Source organism: Malaclemys terrapin, chromosome 15, assembly GCF_027887155.1.
Source record: "Malaclemys terrapin pileata isolate rMalTer1 chromosome 15, rMalTer1.hap1, whole genome shotgun sequence".
Taxonomy (NCBI): domain Eukaryota; kingdom Metazoa; phylum Chordata; order Testudines; family Emydidae; genus Malaclemys; species Malaclemys terrapin.
The window spans coordinates 1884598-1903115 of record NC_071519.1 but is presented as its reverse complement, the minus strand read 5'-3'; the positions used below and the strand labels follow the sequence as shown (position 1 = coordinate 1903115).

Here is an 18518-nt window from a genome sequence, read left to right as displayed (position 1 = left end):
GGGCACCGGCAGAGCTGTGGGGAGAGCCGAGGGCTGGGCTAGCAGGGGGTGGTGGGTCAGGAGTGAGGGGCACCGGCAGGGCAGGGCGGGGTGTTGCAGATCGGGAGTGAGGGGCACCGGCAGGGTGTGGGGGGGCTGCAGGACAGGAGTGAGAGGAACCTGCACGGTGCGGGGGGGGGGTGTTGCAGGTCGGGAGTGAGGGGCACCGGCAGGGTGTGGGGGGGCTGCAGGACAGGAGTGAGAGGAACCTACACGGTGCGGGGGGGGGTTGCAGATCGGGAGTGAGGGGCACCGGCGGGGGGGGGGGCTGTATATGAGGGGTGAGAGGCGCCGCTGTCTCCCCCCCCCCCCCGTTTCTCCATCCCCGGCTGCTCGGCTCGGCTCGGGGGGAGGCGCCGCGTGTCTTGGACGCTGCGTCAGCGGCAGCGGGATGGGGCTAGCGGAGCCGGGGGAGCCGGGCCGGGCAGGTACCGGGGGGCGGGCGGGGCCGGGGGGACCTGCGGGGGGGTGAGGCGGGAGCGATGGAAACGGGGCGCTGGCGGGCTGAATGAGGGGGGTTGGGAGGGGAGGGATGGGAGGATGTGGGCGCCTGGGGGGCTGGATGTGGGCGGTTGGGAGGGGAGGGCAGGGTGGATGTGGGGGGTTGGGAGTGCTGGGCTGGAAAGGGAGGTCGGGGGGCTGGATGTGGAGGTCTGGGAAGGGAGGTCTGGGAGGATGTGGGGGGGAGGGGAGGGATGGATGTGGGGGGCTGGGAGGGGAGGGATGGGAGGATGTGGGGAGTTGGGAGGACTGGGGTGGGGAAGGGGGTCTGGGGGTCTGGATGTGGAGGGCTGGGAGGGGAGGGATGGGAGGATGTGGGGGGCTGGGAGGGAAGGATGTGGGGGGCTGGGAGCGCTGGGGCTGGGAAGGGGAGTCTGGGTGGCTGGGAAGGGGAGGGATGGAGGGATGCGGGGAGGGGTTCAGAGGGGAGGGATGGGAGGATGTGGGGGGCTGGGAGGGGAGGATGTGGGGGGCTGGGAGCGCTGGGGCTGGGAAGGGGGACCTGGGGGTCTGGGAAGGGCAGGGATGGAGGGAAGGATGGATGGAGGGATGTGGGGAGGGGTTTGGAGGGGAGGGATGGGAGGATGTGGGGGGCTGGGAGTGCTGGGGCTGGGAAGGGGGGCCTGGGGGGCTGGGAAGGGGAGGGATGGAGGGAAGGATGGATGGAGGGATGCGGGGAGGGGTTGGGAGGTGAGGGATGGGAGGATGTGGGGGGCTGGGAGCGCTGGGTCTGGTAAGGGGAGGGATGGAGGGATGCGGGGAGGAGTTGGGAGGGGAGGGATGGGAGGATGTGGGGGGCTGGGAGGGATGGGGCTGGGAAGGGGAGGGATGGAGGGATGGAGGGATGCGGGGAGGGGTTGGGAGGAGAGGGGAAGGGGACGTTTGGGATGGATGCGGCCTGGGAGGGGTGGGGTGGCGGATGTGGGGGGTTGCAAAGGGGTAGATAGGGAGGGGGAGATTGGGAGGGAGGGGAAACTGTGGGGCTGGGGGTGCGCACTGGGCTCCAGCAAGGGGCTCCAGCCATGATCACGGGGATGGGGGCAGGGTTGTGGGGCAGGGGATGGGGCGCTGGGGGTCACTGAGGGGCACGGGGTGATTTTGGGGGGCTGTGGGGCAGGGGATGGGGCGCTGGGGGTCACCGAGGGGTACGGGGTGATTGTTGGGGGCTGTGGGGCAGGGGATGGGGGTCACTGAGGGACACAGGGCGATTGTTGGGGGCTGTTGGGCAGGTGCTGGGGCACTTTGGGGCACTGAGGAGCACGGGGCGATTGTTGGGGGTTGTGGGGCACGTGATGGAGTGCTGGGGGTCACTGAGGGACACAGGGCGATTGTTGGGGACTGTGGGGCAGGGGATGGGATGCTGGGGGTCACCGAGGGGCACACGGTGATTGTTGGGGGCTGTGGAGCAGGGGATGGGGGTCACCGAGGGGCACAGGGTGATTGTTGGGGGCTGTGGGGCAGGGGATGGGGTCACCGAGGGGCACAGGGCGATTGTTGGGGGCTGTGGAGCAGGGGATGGGGCACTGGGGGTCACTGAGGGACACAGGGCGATTGTTGGGGGCCGTGGGGCAGGGGATGGGGGTCACCAATGGGCACGGGGTGATTGTTGGGGGCTGTGGGGCAGGGGATAGGATGCTGGGGGTCACCGAGGGGCACAGGGTGATTGTTGGGGGCTGTGGGGCAGGGGATGGGGGTCACTGAGGGGCATGGGGCGATTGTTGGGGGCTGTGGGGCAGGGGATGGGGGTCACCGAGGGGCATGGGGCGATTGTTGGGGGCTGTGGAGCAGGGGATGGGGCACTGGGGGTCACGGGGTGATTGTTGGGGGCTGTGAGGCAGAGGATGGGGGTCACCGAGGGGCATGGGGCGATTGTTGGGGGGCTGTGGGGCAGGTGCTGGGGTGCAGGGGGGATTGTTGGGAGCTGTGGGGCAGGTGATAGGGCACTGGGGGTAACTGAGGGACACGGGGCAATTGTTGGGGGCTGTGGGGCAGAGGATGGGGTCACTGAGAGGCACGGGGCAATTGTTGGGGGCTGTGGGGCAGGTGATGGGGCACTGGGGGTCACTGAGGGGCACGGGGCGATTGTTGGGGGCTGTGGGGCAGGGGATGGGGCGCTGTGGTTGATTGTTGGGGGCTGTGGGGCAGGAGATGGGGCACTGGGGGTCACCGAGGGGCACGGGGCGATTGTTGGGCGCCATGGGGCAGGTGCTGGGGGTCACCGATGGGCACGGGGTGATTGTTGGGGGCTGTGGGCCAGGGGATGGGGGTCACCGAGGGGCATGGGGCGATTGTTGGGGGCTGTGGGGCAGGTGCTGAGGTGCAGGGGGTGATTGTTGGGGGCTGTGGGGCAGGTGATGGGGCACTGGGGGTAACTGAGGGACATGGGGCAATTGTTGGGGGCTGTGGGTCAGGGGATGGGGCACTGGGGGTCACCGAGGGGCACGTGGTGATTGTTGGGGGCTGTGGGGCAGGGGATGGGGGTCACTGAGGGGGATGGGGTGATTGTTGGGGGCCATGGGGCAGGGGATGGGACCCCAGGCCCCTGTGACCCCCCTCTCTCCCCCAGGCCCATAGAGGATCCCTGATCTGCCGGGGCAGCACCCAGCGCCGAGCATGGACCGGAGACCCCCCTGAGCTCAGCCCAGAGCAGCGCCGGGGGACCCCCATCGGCACCGGCCAGACATGTCCCCCACCCCCCACTCCTGCCCCCCCGGATAACTCGTCCCCGGGCCGCGCAGGAGCCACGCTCGCCCCAGGTGCCATGGGTCTCCCCCCTCCGCTCCCTGTCACATTCTGCCAACCCACACCAACCCCTCCGCCCTCCACATCACCCCAAATCCACCACCCCCCGCCAGGGGTAGCAGGAGTCCGACAGTTCAGACAGGGGTTCTGGCCTGCGGGTGTGGTGGGCATAGAACCCAGGAGTCCGGGGGGTTCTGGCCTGCGGGTGTCGGGGGGGATAGAACCCAGGGGGCCGGGGGGGTCTGGCCTGCGGGTGTAGGGGGGGATAGAACCCAGGAGTCCGGGGTGGAGCTCTGGCGTGTGGGTGTAAGCGGTATAGAACCCAGGAGTCCGGGGGGGTTGGCCTGTGGGTGTGGGGGGCATAGAACCCAGGAGGCCGGGGGGGGGGTTCTGGCCTGCGGGTGTAGGGGGGATAGAACCCAGGAAGCCAGGGGGGTTCTGGCCTGCGGGTGTAGGGAGGGATAGAACCCAGGAGTCCGGGGGGTCCTGGCCTGCGGGTGTAGGGGGGATAGAACCCAGGAGGCCGGGGGGTTCTGGCCTGCGGGTGTGGGGGGATAGAACCCAGGAGTCCGGGGCAGGGAGGTTCTGGCCTGTGGGTGGGGGGGGGGATAGAACCCAGGAGTCCGGGGGGTTCTGGCCTGCGGGTGTAGGGGGGATAGAACCCAGGAGTCCAGGGGGGTTCTGGCCTGCAGGTGTAGGGGAGATAGAACCCAGGAGTCCAGGGGGTTCTGGCCTGCGGGTGTAGGGGAGATAGAACCCAGGAGTCCGGGGGGTTCTGGCCTGCGGGTGTAGGGGGCATAGAACCCAGGAGGCCAGGGGGGGTTGGCCTGCTGGTGTGGGGGGCACAGAACCCAGGAGGCCAGGAGGGTTCTGGCCTGCGGGTGTAGGGGGGATAGAACCCAGGAGTCCAGGGGGGTTCTGGCCTGCGGGTATAGGGGGCATAGAACCCAGGAGTCCGGGGGGTTCTGGCCTGCAGGTGCAGGGGGGGATAGAACCCAGGAGTCCGGGGGGGGGGGGGTTCTGGCCTGCGGGTGTAGGGGGGATAGAACCCAGGAGTCCGGGAGGTTCTGGCCTGCGGGTGTGGGGGGATAGAACCCAGGAGTCCGGGGTGGGGAGGTTCTGGCCTGCGGGTGGGGGGGGGGATAGAACCCAGGAGTCCGGGGGGTTCTGGCCTGCGGGTGTAGGGGGGATAGAACCCAGGAGTCCAGGGGGGTTCTGGCCTGCAGGTGTAGGGGAGATAGAACCCAGGAGTCCGGGGGGTTCTGGCCTGCGGGTGTAGGGGAGATAGAACCCAGGAGTCCGGGGGGTTCTGGCCTGCGGGTGTAGGGGGCATAGAACCCAGGAGGCCAGGGGGGGTTGGCCTGCGGGTGTGGGGGGCACAGAACCCAGGAGGCCAGGAGGGTTCTGGCCTGCGGGTGTAGGGGGCATAGAACCCAGGAGTCCGGGGGGTTCTGGCCTGCAGGTGCAGGGGGGGATAGAACCCAGGAGTCCAGGGGGGGGTTCTGGCCTGCGGGTGTAGGGGGCATAGAACCCAGGAATCCGGGGGGTTCTGGCCTGCGGGTGTAGGGGGGATAGAACCCAGGAGTCCGGGGGGTTCTGGCCTGCGGGTGTAGGGGAGATAGAACCCAGGAGTCCGGGGGGTTCTGGCCTGCAGGTGTAGGGGGGATAGAACCCAGGCGTCCGGGGGGGGTTGGCTTGCGGGTGCGGGGGGGATAGAACCCAGGAGTCCGGGAGGTTCTGGCCTGCGGGTGTAGGGGGGATAGAACCCAGGCGTCCGGGGGATTCTGGCCTGCGGGTGTAGGGGAGATAGAACCCAGGAGTCCGGGGGGTTCTGGCCTGCGGGTGTAGGGGGCATAGAACCCAGGAGGCCAGGGGGGTTCTGGCCTGCAGGAGTAGGGGGAATAGAACCCAGGAGTCCGGGGGGTTCTGGCCTGCGGGTGCAGGGGGGATAGAACCCAGGAGTCCGGGGGGTTCTGGCCTGCGGGTGTAGCGGAGATAGAACCCAGGAGTCCGGGGGGTTCTGGCCTGCGGGTGTAGGGGGCATAGAACCCAGGAGGCCAGGGGGGGTTGGCCTGCGGGTGTGGGGGGCACAGAACCCAGGAGGCCAGGAGGGTTCTGGCCTGCGGGTGCAGGGGGGATAGAACCCAGGAGTCCGGGGGGTTCTGGCCTGCGGGTGTAGCGGAGATAGAACCCAGGAGTCCGGGGGGTTCTGGCCTGCGGGTGTAGGGGGCATAGAACCCAGGAGGCCAGGGGGGGTTGGCCTGCGGGTGTGGGGGGCACAGAACCCAGGAGGCCAGGAGGGTTCTGGCCTGCGGGTGTAGGGGGCATAGAACCCAGGAGTCCGGGGGGTTCTGGCCTGCGGGTGTAGGGGGGATAGAACCCAGGAGTCCAGGGGGGTTCTGGCCTGCGGGTATAGGGGGCATAGAACCCAGGAGTCCGGGGGGTTCTGGCCTGCAGATGCAGGGGGGGATAGAACCCAGGAGTCCGGGGGGGGGGTTCTGGCCTGCGGGTGTAGGGGGCATAGAACCCAGGAATCCGGGGGGTTCTGGCCTGCGGGTGTAGGGGGGATAGAACCCAGGAGTCCGGGGGGTTCTGGCCTGCGGGTGTAGGGGAGATAGAACCCAGGAGTCCGGGGGGTTCTGGCCTGCAGGTGTAGGGGGGATAGAACCCAGGCGTCCGGGGGGGGGTTGGCTTGCGGGTGCGGGGGGGATAGAACCCAGGAGTCCAGGAGGTTCTGGCCTGCGGGTGTAGGGGGGATAGAACCCAGGCGTCCGGGGGGTTCTGGCCTGCGGGTGTAGGGGAGATAGAACCCAGGAGTCCGGGGGGTTCTGGCCTGCGGGTGTAGGGGGCATAGAACCCAGGAGGCCAGGGGGGTTCTGGCCTGCAGGAGTAGGGGGAATAGAACCCAGGAGTCCGGGGGGTTCTGGCCTGCGGGTGAAGGGGGGATAGAACCCAGGAGTCCAGGGGGTTCTGGCCTGCGAGTGTAGGGGGCATAGAACCCAGGAGGCCAGGGGGTTCTGGCCTGCAGGTGTAGGGGGGATAGAACCCAGGCGTCCGGGGGGGGTTGGCTTGCGGGTGCGGGGGGGATAGAACCCAGGAGTCCGGGAGGTTCTGGCCTGCTGGTGTAGGGGGGATAGAACCCAGGCGTCCGGGGGGTTCTGGCCTGCGGGTGTAGGGGAGATAGAACCCAGGAGTCCGGGGCGTTCTGGCCTGCGGGTGTAGGGGGCATAGAACCCAGGAGGCCAGGGGGGTTCTGGCCTGCAGGAGTAGGGGGAATAGAACCCAGGAGTCCGGGGGGTTCTGGCCTGCGGGTGAAGGGGGGATAGAACCCAGGAGTCCAGGGGGTTCTGGCCTGCGGGTGTAGGGGAGATAGAACCCAGGAGTCCGGGGGGTTCTGGCCTGCGGGTGTAGGGGGCATAGAACCCAGGAGGCCAGGGGGGGTTGGCCTGCGGGTGTGGGGGGGATAGAACCCAGGAGGCCAGGAGGGTTCTGGCCTGCGGGTGTAGGGGGGATAGAACCCAGGAGTCCGGGGGGTTCTGGCCTGCCGGTGTAGGGGGCATAGAACCCAGGAGTCCGGGGGGTTCTGGCCTGCGGGTGTAGGGGGCATAGAACCCAGGAGGCCGGGGAGTTCTGGCCTGCGGGTGTAGGGGGGATAGAACCCAGGCGTCCAGGGGGGGTTGGCCTGCGGGTGTGGGGGGCACAGAACCCAGGAGGCCAGGAGGGTTCTGGCCTGCGGGTGTAGGGGGCATAGAACCCAGGAGTCCGGGGGGGGAGTTCTGGCCTGCGGGTGTAGGGGGGATAGAACCCAGGAGTCCGGGGGGTTCTGGCCTGCGGGTGTAGGGGAGATAGAACCCAGGAGTCCGGGGGGTTCTGGCCTGCGGGTGTAGGGGGCATAGAACCCAGGAGTCGGGGGGGTTCTGGCCTGCGGGTGTAGGGGGGATAGAACCTAGGAGTCCGGGGGGTTCTGGCCTGCGGGTGGTAGGGGGCATAGAACCCAGGAGGCCAGGGGGGGTTGGCCTGCAGGTGTGGGGGGCACAGAACCCAGGAGGCCAGGAGGGTTCTGGCCTGCGGGTGTAGGGGGCATAGAACCCAGGAGTCCGGGGGGTTCTGGCCTGCGGGTGTAGGGGGAATAGAACCCAGGAGTCCGGGGGGTTCTGGCCTGCGGGTGAAGGGGGGATAGAACCCAGGAGTCCAGGGGGTTCTGGCCTGCGAGTGTAGGGGGCATAGAACCCAGGAGGCCAGGGGGTTCTGGCCTGCAGGTGTAGGGGGGATAGAACCCAGGCGTCCGGGGGGGGTTGGCTTGCGGGTGCGGGGGGGATAGAACCCAGGAGTCCGGGAGGTTCTGGCCTGCGGGTGTAGGGGGGATAGAACCCAGGCGTCCGGGGGGTTCTGGCCTGCGGGTGTAGGGGAGATAGAACCCAGGAGTCCGGGGGGTTCTGGCCTGCGGGTGTAGGGGGCATAGAACCCAGGAGGCCAGGGGGGTTCTGGCCTGCAGGAGTAGGGGGAATAGAACCCAGGAGTCCGGGGGGTTCTGGCCTGCGGGTGTAGGGGGGATAGAACCTAGGAGTCCGGGGGGTTCTGGCCTGCGGGTGTAGGGGGCATAGAACCCAGGAGTCCGGGGGATTCTGGCCTGCAGGTGTAGGGGGCATAGAACCCAGGGGACCAGGGGGGTTCTGGCCTGCGGGTGTAGGGGGCATAGAACCCAGGGGACCGGGGGGATTCTGGCCTGTGGGTGTAGGAGGCATAGAACCCAGGAGTCCGGGGGGTTCTGTCCTGCAGGTGTAGGGGGCATAGAACCCAGGAGTCCGGGGGGTTGTGGCCTGCGGGTGTAGGGGACATAGAACCAGGGGGCCAGGGTGGTTCTGGCCTGCGGGTGTAGGGGCACAGAACCCAGGAGTCCGCGGGGATCAGAATGGTGGGTCTGGCTTGTCTGTGTCTGGTTGGGGAGAGAACCCAGGCATCCTGGTTCCCCCGCTCACCACTACCTCCCAGCGGGGAAAGGGCCCCATCCCCTTTCCTGCCCCGGTGGCGCCCTCCCTCTCTAACTCTCTGTCTCTGCCCCCCAGCAGCGCCCCCTGGTGGGCTCCCCTCGCGCCCCCGGACCTGGGCCGAGGGAAGATGAGCACTAGCCCCCAGGAGGCGCTGATCTCTGCCTTCCTGCAGTTCATCGAGGAGCGGGGCAGCCGGGCCTACGGGGCGCTGAGCCAGACCCGCCAGCCGCTGCGCCACGACATGAACCTGCTCTACCGCAAGGCCAAGCTGGAGTGCCGACAGCACAAGGACGAGGAGCCCAAAAAGGGGTGCGCGGGGGTCAGGACTCCTGGGTTCTCTGGGCGAGGGGAGTGGGGGCTGGTTATCCAGGTACCCCTCCCCTGATACTGAGATGCGGCCACCTCTGGGGCGGGGCGGCTGGTGACACGGGGACCCCTCGCCCAGCTCTGAGATGCGCCCACCTCTGGGGCAGGGCGGCTGGTTACGCGAGGACCCCTCGCCCGGCTCTGAGATGCGCCCACCTCTGGGGTGGGGCGGCCAGTTACACAGGGACCCCTCGCCCGAGGCGCTGGGGGTCGGATGGAGACCACTCGCTGTCACAATGAGGTTCCAGTGCATGGCAGAACGAGGCCCACAGTGGCTTAATGTCATGCAGTAACGTGGCCCAGATTCAGCCGCAGCAGCGAGGCGGTTCGGATACAGGATAGAACAGCCGTTGCGACAGCGTCGGATCGATGCAATGCATGCTGGGATTTGCCCAAGAAGGCTGCTTGGGTGCAAGGTGCAGCACCGGACGCCATAGACACAGAGGTGGATCAGCCACGGGGCCCCCGGAAAGATGGGCAATCGCACGCCCCGCCAGCCCACCCCCCGACCGCATTTCCCCGGCAGGCGTGCTGGGGCGGCAGGCAGCGGGATTGCCGGTGGAAGGGGCAGGGGGGGCCCCCACATGATCTGGCCCAGGGCCCCCCAAACTTGTAAACCGCCTCTGCATAGCCACCCGTAGTGGCAATCGCTGTTTACTGTCTGGCCGTGCCACACTGTTGCAACTACTGGTATACGCGGCACCTGCCCTGGTCTTGCAGATGCGGTTCTACCCACCTAGCCCACCTTGTGGCAATTCCTGGCAGCCGCCGCGAGTACCCAGGCATCCTGTGCCCCCTCACCTCCTGCTCTTTGTGTCCCCACAGCTCAGCCAAGGACCCGGGAGCGGGGAAGATCCGGGATGTGGCCTCCTTCCGCCGCCACTTCCGGATGGGTTTCATGACCATGCCGGCCTCGCAGGAGCATGCGCCCCACCCCTGCGCCAGCGGCATGGCGCCCCGCTCCCTCTCCTGCCACTCGGTGGGCAGCGTGGAGAACGGCGAGGGGGCCGCCGGCACCAAGAAGCCCCCGGCCAAGCCCAAGCGCCACCCCAGCACCAAGCTCAGCATGGCAAGCGAGGGGCAGGCGGCAGAGCCGGCCGGCAGCAAGAAAACCGGTGAGGCCTTAGGACTGGTGGAGCTGTGTGTGTGTGTTTGGCATTCTCCTGTGTGCCATTAGGGGGTGCTGTACTGCAGGGAGCAGGGAGGGGCGCTCAGTAGGGGGCGCCCTCCCCTGACAGGCAGAGCCAGCCCCAATGCCCTGGTCGAACCTCAGCTCCAGCGATTGGCCAGCTTCCTTCAACGCGCCCCCCCCCGCCACCTCAGTCAAACCCGGCATTCCTTTCCAGTCCTAAACAGGTGAGCCGCCGTGCCTCACCCCAGAGGTGGCTGCATCTCAGCACCGGGCGAGGGGTCCCCACGTAACCAGCCGCCCTGCCCCAGAGGTGGGCGCATCTCAGCTCCAGGTGAGGGGTCCCTGGATAACCAGCCGCCCCACCCCAGAGGTGGCTACATCTCAGCGCCGGGCGAGGGGTCCCCGCTTAACCAGCCACCCCCCCCAGAGGTGGCCGCATCTCAGCTCTACTTTCTCCCTCTCCCAGGCCCCCAGAAGTCATGCTCCGAGAGCCGAGAGCTGGGGCGCAAGGTGCCCCCCCAGAAACCTAAGCGCAGCCCCAACACCCAGCTCTCGGTCTCCTTCGACGAGACCTACTCCAGCCGCCCCCTGGCGACCCCCACGGGCGGGGGGCCACCGCCACGGTTCGGCCGGGCCTTCTCCCACGGCCACACCAAGGGCTCGGACCCCGAGGACGAGGAGCCCGTCTATATCGAGATGGTGGGGGACGTTTTGCGGGGCGCTGGGGGGCCCCCGGCGGGGGAGGAGGACTCCGACGAGAGTGAGGCGATCTATGAGGAGATGAAGTACCCGCTGCCTGAGGAGGCCAACGGTGTGCCCGCCACCCCCCGCCCGCGCCAGGCCAAGCTGGACAAGGGCAAGGCCTCCCCCTGCGACATCCCCCCACCTTTCCCCAACCTGCTCCAGCACCGCCCGCCCCTGCTGGCCTTCCCCCAGGGCACAGGGCACAAAGGGTACAAAGCGGGCACCCAGGAGGCCTCCAAGCTTCCCGTGCCCTGCCACGCCAAGGAGGCGCCCGCTGTGCCCCAGCCACCGGGGCACCCAGCCCTGGTGCCCTCCGGCCGCGCCCGCAGCCACTCCACCCCGCTACCCCCGCAGCAGGCTGGGCAGCAGAAGGCGGAGAAGGAGCTGCCCAGTTCCCACAGCATGATCTGCCCCCCGTCCAAGCCACTGCCCTCCATGCTGCCCGTGCCGCAGCCGGCCAAGGACAAGCCGGCGGTGTCCTACACCATGGTGTACTCAGCCGTCAAAGTCACCACCCACTCGGGGCTGCCGGCCGAGCAGAAGACGGAGAAGGAGATCTCGGTGCTGCACGGCATGCTGTGTGCCCGGCCGGCCACCGTGCCCGTGGGCAAGCCGGCCCCGCGCCCCGTGCCGCCCCTGGGCATGCTGTGGACTTACCCGGCCCCCTGCGGGGGAATGAAGCGCCCGCCGGCCTACGAGAGCGTCAAAGGGGCCGGGGCCAAGGCGGCGGCAGCGCCCGTGGTGAAGTTCCAGCTGCAGGACCGCGGGGCCTTCGCCAGCATCGCCTGCTCCCACGTGGTGGCTGGCGCCGACGAGGAGACGCTGGGCGTGGGGTGGGCGCTGCAGCGGAAGGGTCTCTACGCCAACCGGAAAGGCAAGGAGCCAGAGAGTGAGTATTGGGAATGGGGCAGGGGGCTGTCCTCTCTAGGGGGCGCTGGCTCCCAGCCAGCCCCAGGGCAGGCACTGGCTGGCTTAGGGGGGTGGAGGAATGGGGCAGGGGCCTGTCCCCTCTAGGGGGCACTGGCTCCCACCCGGCCCCAGGGCAGGCGCTGGCTGGCTCAGGGGATGGAGGATTCGAACGTGTTCCCCTCTGACCCTGTCCTTTGCTCCAGCAGAGCCCGCCGAGGGCGCCCGGGTCTGGAGCGGCAGCGGCGAGGCGCAGTTGAAGCCGGACAGGGAGGAGAAAGCCCTGGCGGGGACCTTGCTGTCGGGGATCCCTGTGCGGGCCCCGGGACCCGAGGGAATGGTGCCCAAGATGCCGGGCTGCCGAACGGGGCTGCCTGTGCCATGCCAGACCTTCCCTGCCTGCCACCGCAACGGAGGTACCCCCGGGCGCTGGGGGGAAGCGGGACAGGGGGCTGCCCCGGGGTGGGGGATTTGGCAAGGACTGGGGGAGGTGAGCTCCGCGGGGAAGGGAGGGGGAGCCAGCACTCACCTCTGGCTCAGAGCTGATCCCAGTGGGGTGACACGGGATGCTGGGCTGAAGGGCGGTGGGGGGCTGGGCAGGGGGATCAGTGGGGGGTCCTGTGCCGTGGGGGGCAGGGCAGGGCAGGGGGCGCCATGTGGCAGGGTGATCCATCTCACAGCTGGCTTCCCACTCTCCAGACCTCACCGGAGGTTACCGCCTGGGCCGGTCGGCTTCCACCTCTGGGGTGCGACACACCGTGATTCACACACAGAGGCCGTGCAGCCACCCCAAAGACGCAGCCAGCCTGGTAAGATGTCCAGCACCCAGGGAGACAGGCTGGGGGGAGGAGGCCAGGCCTGGGCTGGCAGGGGCTGCGGGTCGGGAGTGAGGGGCACTGGCAGAGCTGGGGGGGGGGCAGGGCCGGGCTGGCAGGGGCTGCGGGTCGGGAGTGAGGGGCACCGGCAGAGCTGGGGGGGGGCAGGGCCGGGCTGGCAGGGGCTGTGGGTCACTGGGGGAGCCATGGGGATCCCCGGGCTGGGAGACCAGGGGCTGTGGGACACTGGGGGAGTTGCAGGGATCCCTGGGCTGGGAGACCAGGGGCTGTGGGACACTGGGGGAGTTGCAGGGATCCCCGGGCTGGGAGACCAGGGGCTGTGGGTCACTGGGGGAGCCACGGGGATCCCCGGGCTGGGAGACCAGGGGCTGTGGGACACTGGGGGAGTTGCAGGGATCCCCGGGATGGGAGACCAGGGGCTGTGGGTTAGGTATGGGGGTCAGGGATCCCCAGGCCAGGAGAGCAGGGGCTGTGGGTCACTGGGGGAGCCGTAGGGATCCCCGGGCTGGAGAGCAGGGGCTGTGAGTCACTGGGGGAGCTGCGGGGATCCCCGGGCTGGGACGCTGTGCGTGGGGGCGAGCAGGGGCTCAGGCCGCGCTCTGCGACCCTTCTCACTCTCCCCTCCGGCGGGCAGGGCCTGCTGCCCCTGCCTGGGGTAGCGCCGGGTGCCCAGGAGCGGGACGGGAAGCTGCTGGAGGTGATCGAGCGGAAGCGCTGCGTCTGCAAGGAGATCAAGGCCCGGCACCGGCCCGAGCGCAGCCTCTGCAAGCAGGAGAGCATGCCCATCCTCCCCAGCTGGCGCCGCACCACGGACACCCGCAAGGCGGGCACGCCGCCCTGCCGGCGCCAGCACACGGTGCTGTGGGACACGGCCATCTGACGCCGGGGCCACGGCCGTACTGCCTTGGGCCAGCCGGGGACAGCAGGCCCCTGCGGCCGGGGTGGGGCGGAGGGGGTGAATTGCTGGCCTTTGACCCCTCCGGTCTTCCGTGGGGGCCATCCCACGGCGCCCACAGCTGGAAAGAGCCGGTCGGCTGGGCCAGGGATGCCGGACTGCGAGCGAGGCCTGGATCGGAGGTAAAGGGGGGAGGATGCCCAGCGGTGATGGACCATCGCCCCCTTTCCGCTGCCCCTGGACCGGATCTAGGGTGGGGGTCACAACAAGGTGTTACCGGTGCCAGGCGCACCCACACCGCTGCCTTTCTGGAGGGAAGAGGGACAAGACTGGGGTGGCCAGGTTTGACAGATGGGGGGGTTACAGAACAAAACTGACCCCCCCCCCGGCTGCCCCACTGACTCCCCAATGTCTCCCCTCTGGCCCCACAGTGGGTACAGTCCTTCTCCTCAGCCGCCAAGTCCCATTAGTGTTTTTAGACAGACGGCAGGACCGACTTGGGATGCTGGCGCGCTCTCCGGACCCCAACCGCCAGGATGCCTGGTTCTCCCGCCCCCTTGACGTATTTAATTAACTCACCAGGGGATGGGAGGCTGTCTCAAGTGTAAGGAGATGATGAAACTGCTTTGCAAAATATTTATGCTGGGGCGGGGCTTGGGGGGGTAATTTATATAGAGAAATAAAGCATAAAGCAGCCTCTGCCCCTTCCTTTCTGCCCTGATCTATTTCAAAGGCAAACGATTCTCCTGGGAGGGGCGGGGGGGGAGAGGTTCCGGATTCAATTCGGGGTTCGTCGGTTTAGAACGGGGTTGGTCTCTCTTCCAGACGCGGTTTCAGAGAAGATGGAAAGCAGAGGGTTATTTTAAATGCAGCTGGATTCACTGCTCTGTAGTGGACGGCTGGGAGGTGGTTACAGCAGGGGAGGCTGGGAACCAGGACTCCTGGGTTCTCTCCCCGGCTCTGGGAGGGGAGTGGGGGCTGGTGAGTTAGAGCAGGGGAGGCTGGGAGCCAGGACTCCTGGGTTCTCTCCCCGGCTCTGGGAGGGCAGGCGGGTCTGTTGGGTTAGAGCAAGGGGGCTGGGAGCCAGGACTCCTGGGTTCTCTCTCCGGCTCTGGAAAGGCAATGGGGTCTGGTGGGTTAGAGCAGGGGGGCTAGGAGCTAGGACTCCTGGGTTCTATGCCCAGCTTTGTCCCTGACGCAGTGTGTGACCTCAGGCAAGCCACTCTCACCCCTCTGTGCCTCCGCTTCCCCCAGACAGGCCTCAGCCATGACGCTCTGGTTGCAAGGCCCGCATGGCCAGATCTCCCGCTCTCCGCCCGTTCGGCACACGGGGCAGCACTCTTCGCTAGCCCCGGTAGCCAACAGGTGCACGCGGCTTCGCTTTGACACACGCAGACAGCAGGACATGGAGGCTGGCCCCATTGATCCTCCCAGCCCATGAGGCGCTTCACACTCTGGCCGCGTTTTCACTAGGAGGCGGTGTTCTGAACACATGGGTGGCTCCGAACGCAGAACATGTGCTAGCAGTCATCCGGGCCCGGGACGGAGTCTTGGGATTGGGGTTTGAGCTGCTAACACATGTGAAATACACAAACAGCCACCTCCCCACACACCAGAGCACTCACCTTGTTTCCTAGCATAGCAGGTAGGCACCAAAAAAATCTAGCTCCGGGGCTGCTCCACGCCCCTTCCTGGCCGACCTGCACAGCGGTTGCCCAAGGGACTGTTTTTTCCATCCAAAAATGCTGTTTGGTGCAAATGGCAACTTCCCATAAGCAGGCGTCTGGTTGGCCGACATTTCTTTTCAGCGCAACCTTTGGAGTTTTCACTTCAAATTGTTTTATTTCAGCTTAGATTATACATGATCATCATCTGTCAAAATAAACTCAAAATCAATGTTTCTACTTTAGCTAGACAGATTTTTAAAAATGTAGATGATATTAGTAACTAGACAGATATGATTATTATATATTATAAATAAAAATATAACCACATTTTTTTTAAATTCTTCAGCTAAAATAAGAACACTGTTTCAATTTTGACTTTTTGTGTTTACATATAACCATCAGATCATTAGAAACTTGTTTCAATCAAATTTTTAGCTCATACAGAGTATGATAATGCTATTTATGATATACTATAAATTATAATATTTAAACAAAAAGGCCAAACTTCAAACACAATTTTTTTTAATTTTAGATTATAATAGGTATTATAAATAAGGATTTGATATTTATTGGTAAATGTTGGTCAATATGGATTTCACCAGCCACAAACAAACCAAGGAAAAAATATTTCCATCAATGATAGTCAACGTTTACAGATAGACAAAGTGAGAAAAATGTGACTTGAGAACTTATTTGAGTTGAAGGGTATTTACTTTGTATATTTTCACGTGATGTTGACAATTTACGTTTTAACAGTTATAAAGCTTTAACTTTTTGAATCTCAGCCTCTACTGTCATTAATTATTGTCTGACCCTCCATAATTTCTCGCAACTGTGAAAATTTAGAGCAATAAAAATTGAAAAAAAAATCCATAATTTTGTGCAATTGTGAACATTTAAACCAATAATATATAAAAATGCCTAAAAATAAAGATATTATCTGTCAAAATTATTAACAAATTCTCCCAATCCTACATATAATTTATGAGCAAATCTTAAACAAACATGTTTTCAATCAGACTTTTTTCAATTTGAGATTGAACTATCAATTTCCATTCTAAAATACTATTATTTATGATACATTCTGGCTTTTTTCAATTTTAGACTGATTACAAATACACGGGACCCTGGCTACAACGCGGGATTTGGGATCCATGTGTGGTACCGCGTTATAGTGGGGACTGCATTAAAATGAATTGCAATTAATTAAATTTGGGATCCATGGCCGCGACTGCGTTATATGCGAATTCACGCTATATAGACGCGCGTTCTAGCGAGGGTCCAGTGTATATCATAAATACCAGCATCATGATTATCTTAGAAATTATCTAACTCTGAAACTGTCAGGTTGAAATGAAATGTTTCATCTTCGATGATCTAAATTGTAATTAGAGATGTTTTATTCTTCTATGGCGTAAATTATAATGTGAAAAAAATCAAAAGTCAAAATTGAAACAAACATTTAGCATAATGCAATGATTTCCTCAAGCTTCACTTAGCAGGGAAGTTAGAAAGTCTTTGCTTTTCATTCTGATCTGGAAGGAAAAGGGATTTCAAAATGACCACATTTCCCACAGAACGAAAATTCTGCCTCGGGGCCTTATGTCTGCCCTAGGGCGACCAGACAGCAAATGTGGAAAATGGGGACAGGAGGTGGGGGGGGTACTAGGAGCCTATATAAGAAAAAGACCCCAAAAATCGGGACTGTCCCTATAAAAGCAGGACATCTGGTCACCCTAGTCTGCCCTCACTCCATTCCTATCCCAAAGGACAAGGCGAGGATTTGTGGTACCATAACCCTCTGCCCCACACAGGAGTGTTACATCCTCTATTAAGATGGAGGGACTCCTTATCTCGCCACATGCAGGCAGCTACACAAACAAAAGCCAATCGAGTTGGAGGTTATTTTGGCAGCTTTGTGGAGAGGTGGCTTCTTAGTTTCTTTTTGCATTTTGGGAGCCGGGGCGGGGGAGGGGGTCATACTCTGGACTCCTAGGTTCTATCCCTAACTCTGGGAGGGAAGTGATAACTAGTGGTTAGATCAGGGGGTGCTCGGAGTTGGGATTCCTGGGTTTTGTCCCCAGCTCTGGGGTGGGGTGAGAAGTATGGTCTGGTGCTTACAGCAATGGAGACGGGGAGTCAGGACTCCTTGGTTCTATCCCAGCTCCACCCCTGCTCCACTGTGCAACCCCCAGCAGGTCGCTTCATCTCTTGGTGCCTTGGTTTCCCCTCTCGCCGCATCGCAGCAATGGCGAGGCTGGACGGCTGTCCCTACGGCGCTTTGGGATCCAGAGACAAGTGAAGGATTGTTCCTCAAATTACCTTTCTTTCCAGCCAGTCAAGGCAAGTCGCTTTGCCACCGGGCCAGGGCATGGTCTCTGCTGAGGGAGCTCCCGGGGCTGTAGAACAAAGGACAAGGACAATGGATTTAAAGTAGGGTCACTCCAAAAACAAACACACAAACGTGTTGCCAAAAAACCAAGATCCCAAGTGTTGAACTGCCTCTGTATTTAGGATTCTTTATTTTTTGGGAAGGGGGATTTCTTTTGTAAAGTGATTCTGTGCACTATTAAAAGAGAAAGCAGCGAACTAGCCTCTCTGGATGTGGACTGGCGTTTCTTTCATTCAAGGCAGGGAGGCTGATGGGCTGGGCCAGGGCGGAACCCCGAGCCAGTCCTGAGCAACACATGTGGGGCTGCCCTGAGCGTAACTGACTAAGTGATGCTGCCTGAATGTGCAGAGAGCCTGAGCTCATCTGTCTGAGAGGAGGGAGCTGCCCGCAGTGTGACTGACGCAGCCATGCCTGCACTCTGCAAGGTGGGCAGAAATTCTGTGTCCCCCACAGGGGAACATGAGAAGTGGCGTGTAAGTGGCTTACAGCATCTTTCCCCTCCTACCGGCCCAGAGAGACCCCAGCCATCTCAGTGGCCAGTTGACTCTGAAGTCTAACAACGATCCTTTCAGTGTTTCGACGGGACCCTCGCGCTGAAACTTACAATTGGGTTAGTGTGACGAACTGGGCCTATTCTCACTGTGGTCTGTGAATGCTGACAGGGGAGTGTGCTGGGATAGTCTGCATTGGAGGATGGGATCTGCCCGAGGGCGCATACCTGAGTGTGTAACATGAGAACCCAGGAAGGGGTTGAAGGTGAGGTGACTCCTTAGCCCGGGAAACTGAACAAAGGCTGTGGGAGGGGTCGCTGAAGGCAGTGTGCTGGAAGCAGGCGGGAGAGAGGGCTGGGGGGCAGAGATGGCTCTGACCTCCCAAGGGGGGCTGGGCTGGGATGCCCGGGGACCCCAAGATGGACCTAACTGAGGGGGTCCCTGTTGTCTGTGCCTGCAAGACCTGTCTTGGACTGTATTCCTGTCATCCAAATAAACCTTCTGCTTTACTGGCTGGCTGAGAGTCATGGTGAATCGCAGGAAGCCGGGGGTGCAGGGCCCTGAGTTCCCCAATACTCCGTGACAGTTAGCACCATTAGCTAGCTCAACTCTGATCCAAGCAGGCAAATTAGAGGAACCAGCGTATTCGAAAGGCTTACACTGTCTCCTGGGAGAGATATGGGGGGGGCAGTTTCACACCCTGAATGTCGGGGGAAGGAGGAGCACAGGTTGGGGGGGAGCCTGCCCCTTGGAGCACTGGCCAGGCTGCTCATGCGACCATTGCTTGGCGCAGCTCTGAGTCACTTTAACTTGTGA

At 63.4% G+C, this 18518-nt stretch overlaps 1 protein-coding gene across 4 annotated transcripts; it reads left to right on the top strand.

The window, feature by feature from the left end:
- Positions 1 to 372: 372 nt before the first annotated feature.
- On the top strand, positions 373 to 17420 carry NYAP1 (neuronal tyrosine phosphorylated phosphoinositide-3-kinase adaptor 1). 4 transcript variants are annotated; one of them, XM_054049490.1, is made up of 8 exons: positions 373 to 467; positions 3107 to 3296; positions 8352 to 8582; positions 9465 to 9754; positions 10238 to 11404; positions 11628 to 11837; positions 12121 to 12230; positions 12892 to 17420. In XM_054049490.1, exons 3-8 carry the CDS (start codon positions 8401 to 8403, stop codon positions 13135 to 13137), a joined length of 2205 nt encoding a protein of 734 aa, XP_053905465.1. In that variant the 5' UTR covers positions 373 to 467; positions 3107 to 3296; positions 8352 to 8400; the 3' UTR covers positions 13138 to 17420. The 4 variants fall into 4 exon arrangements, with proteins under 4 accessions (XP_053905465.1, XP_053905467.1, XP_053905464.1 ...); XM_054049492.1 differs by having other exon boundaries at positions 8349 to 8582; positions 11631 to 11837; XM_054049489.1 differs by having other exon boundaries at positions 8349 to 8582.
- The last annotated feature ends 1098 nt before the right edge of the window (positions 17421 to 18518 follow it).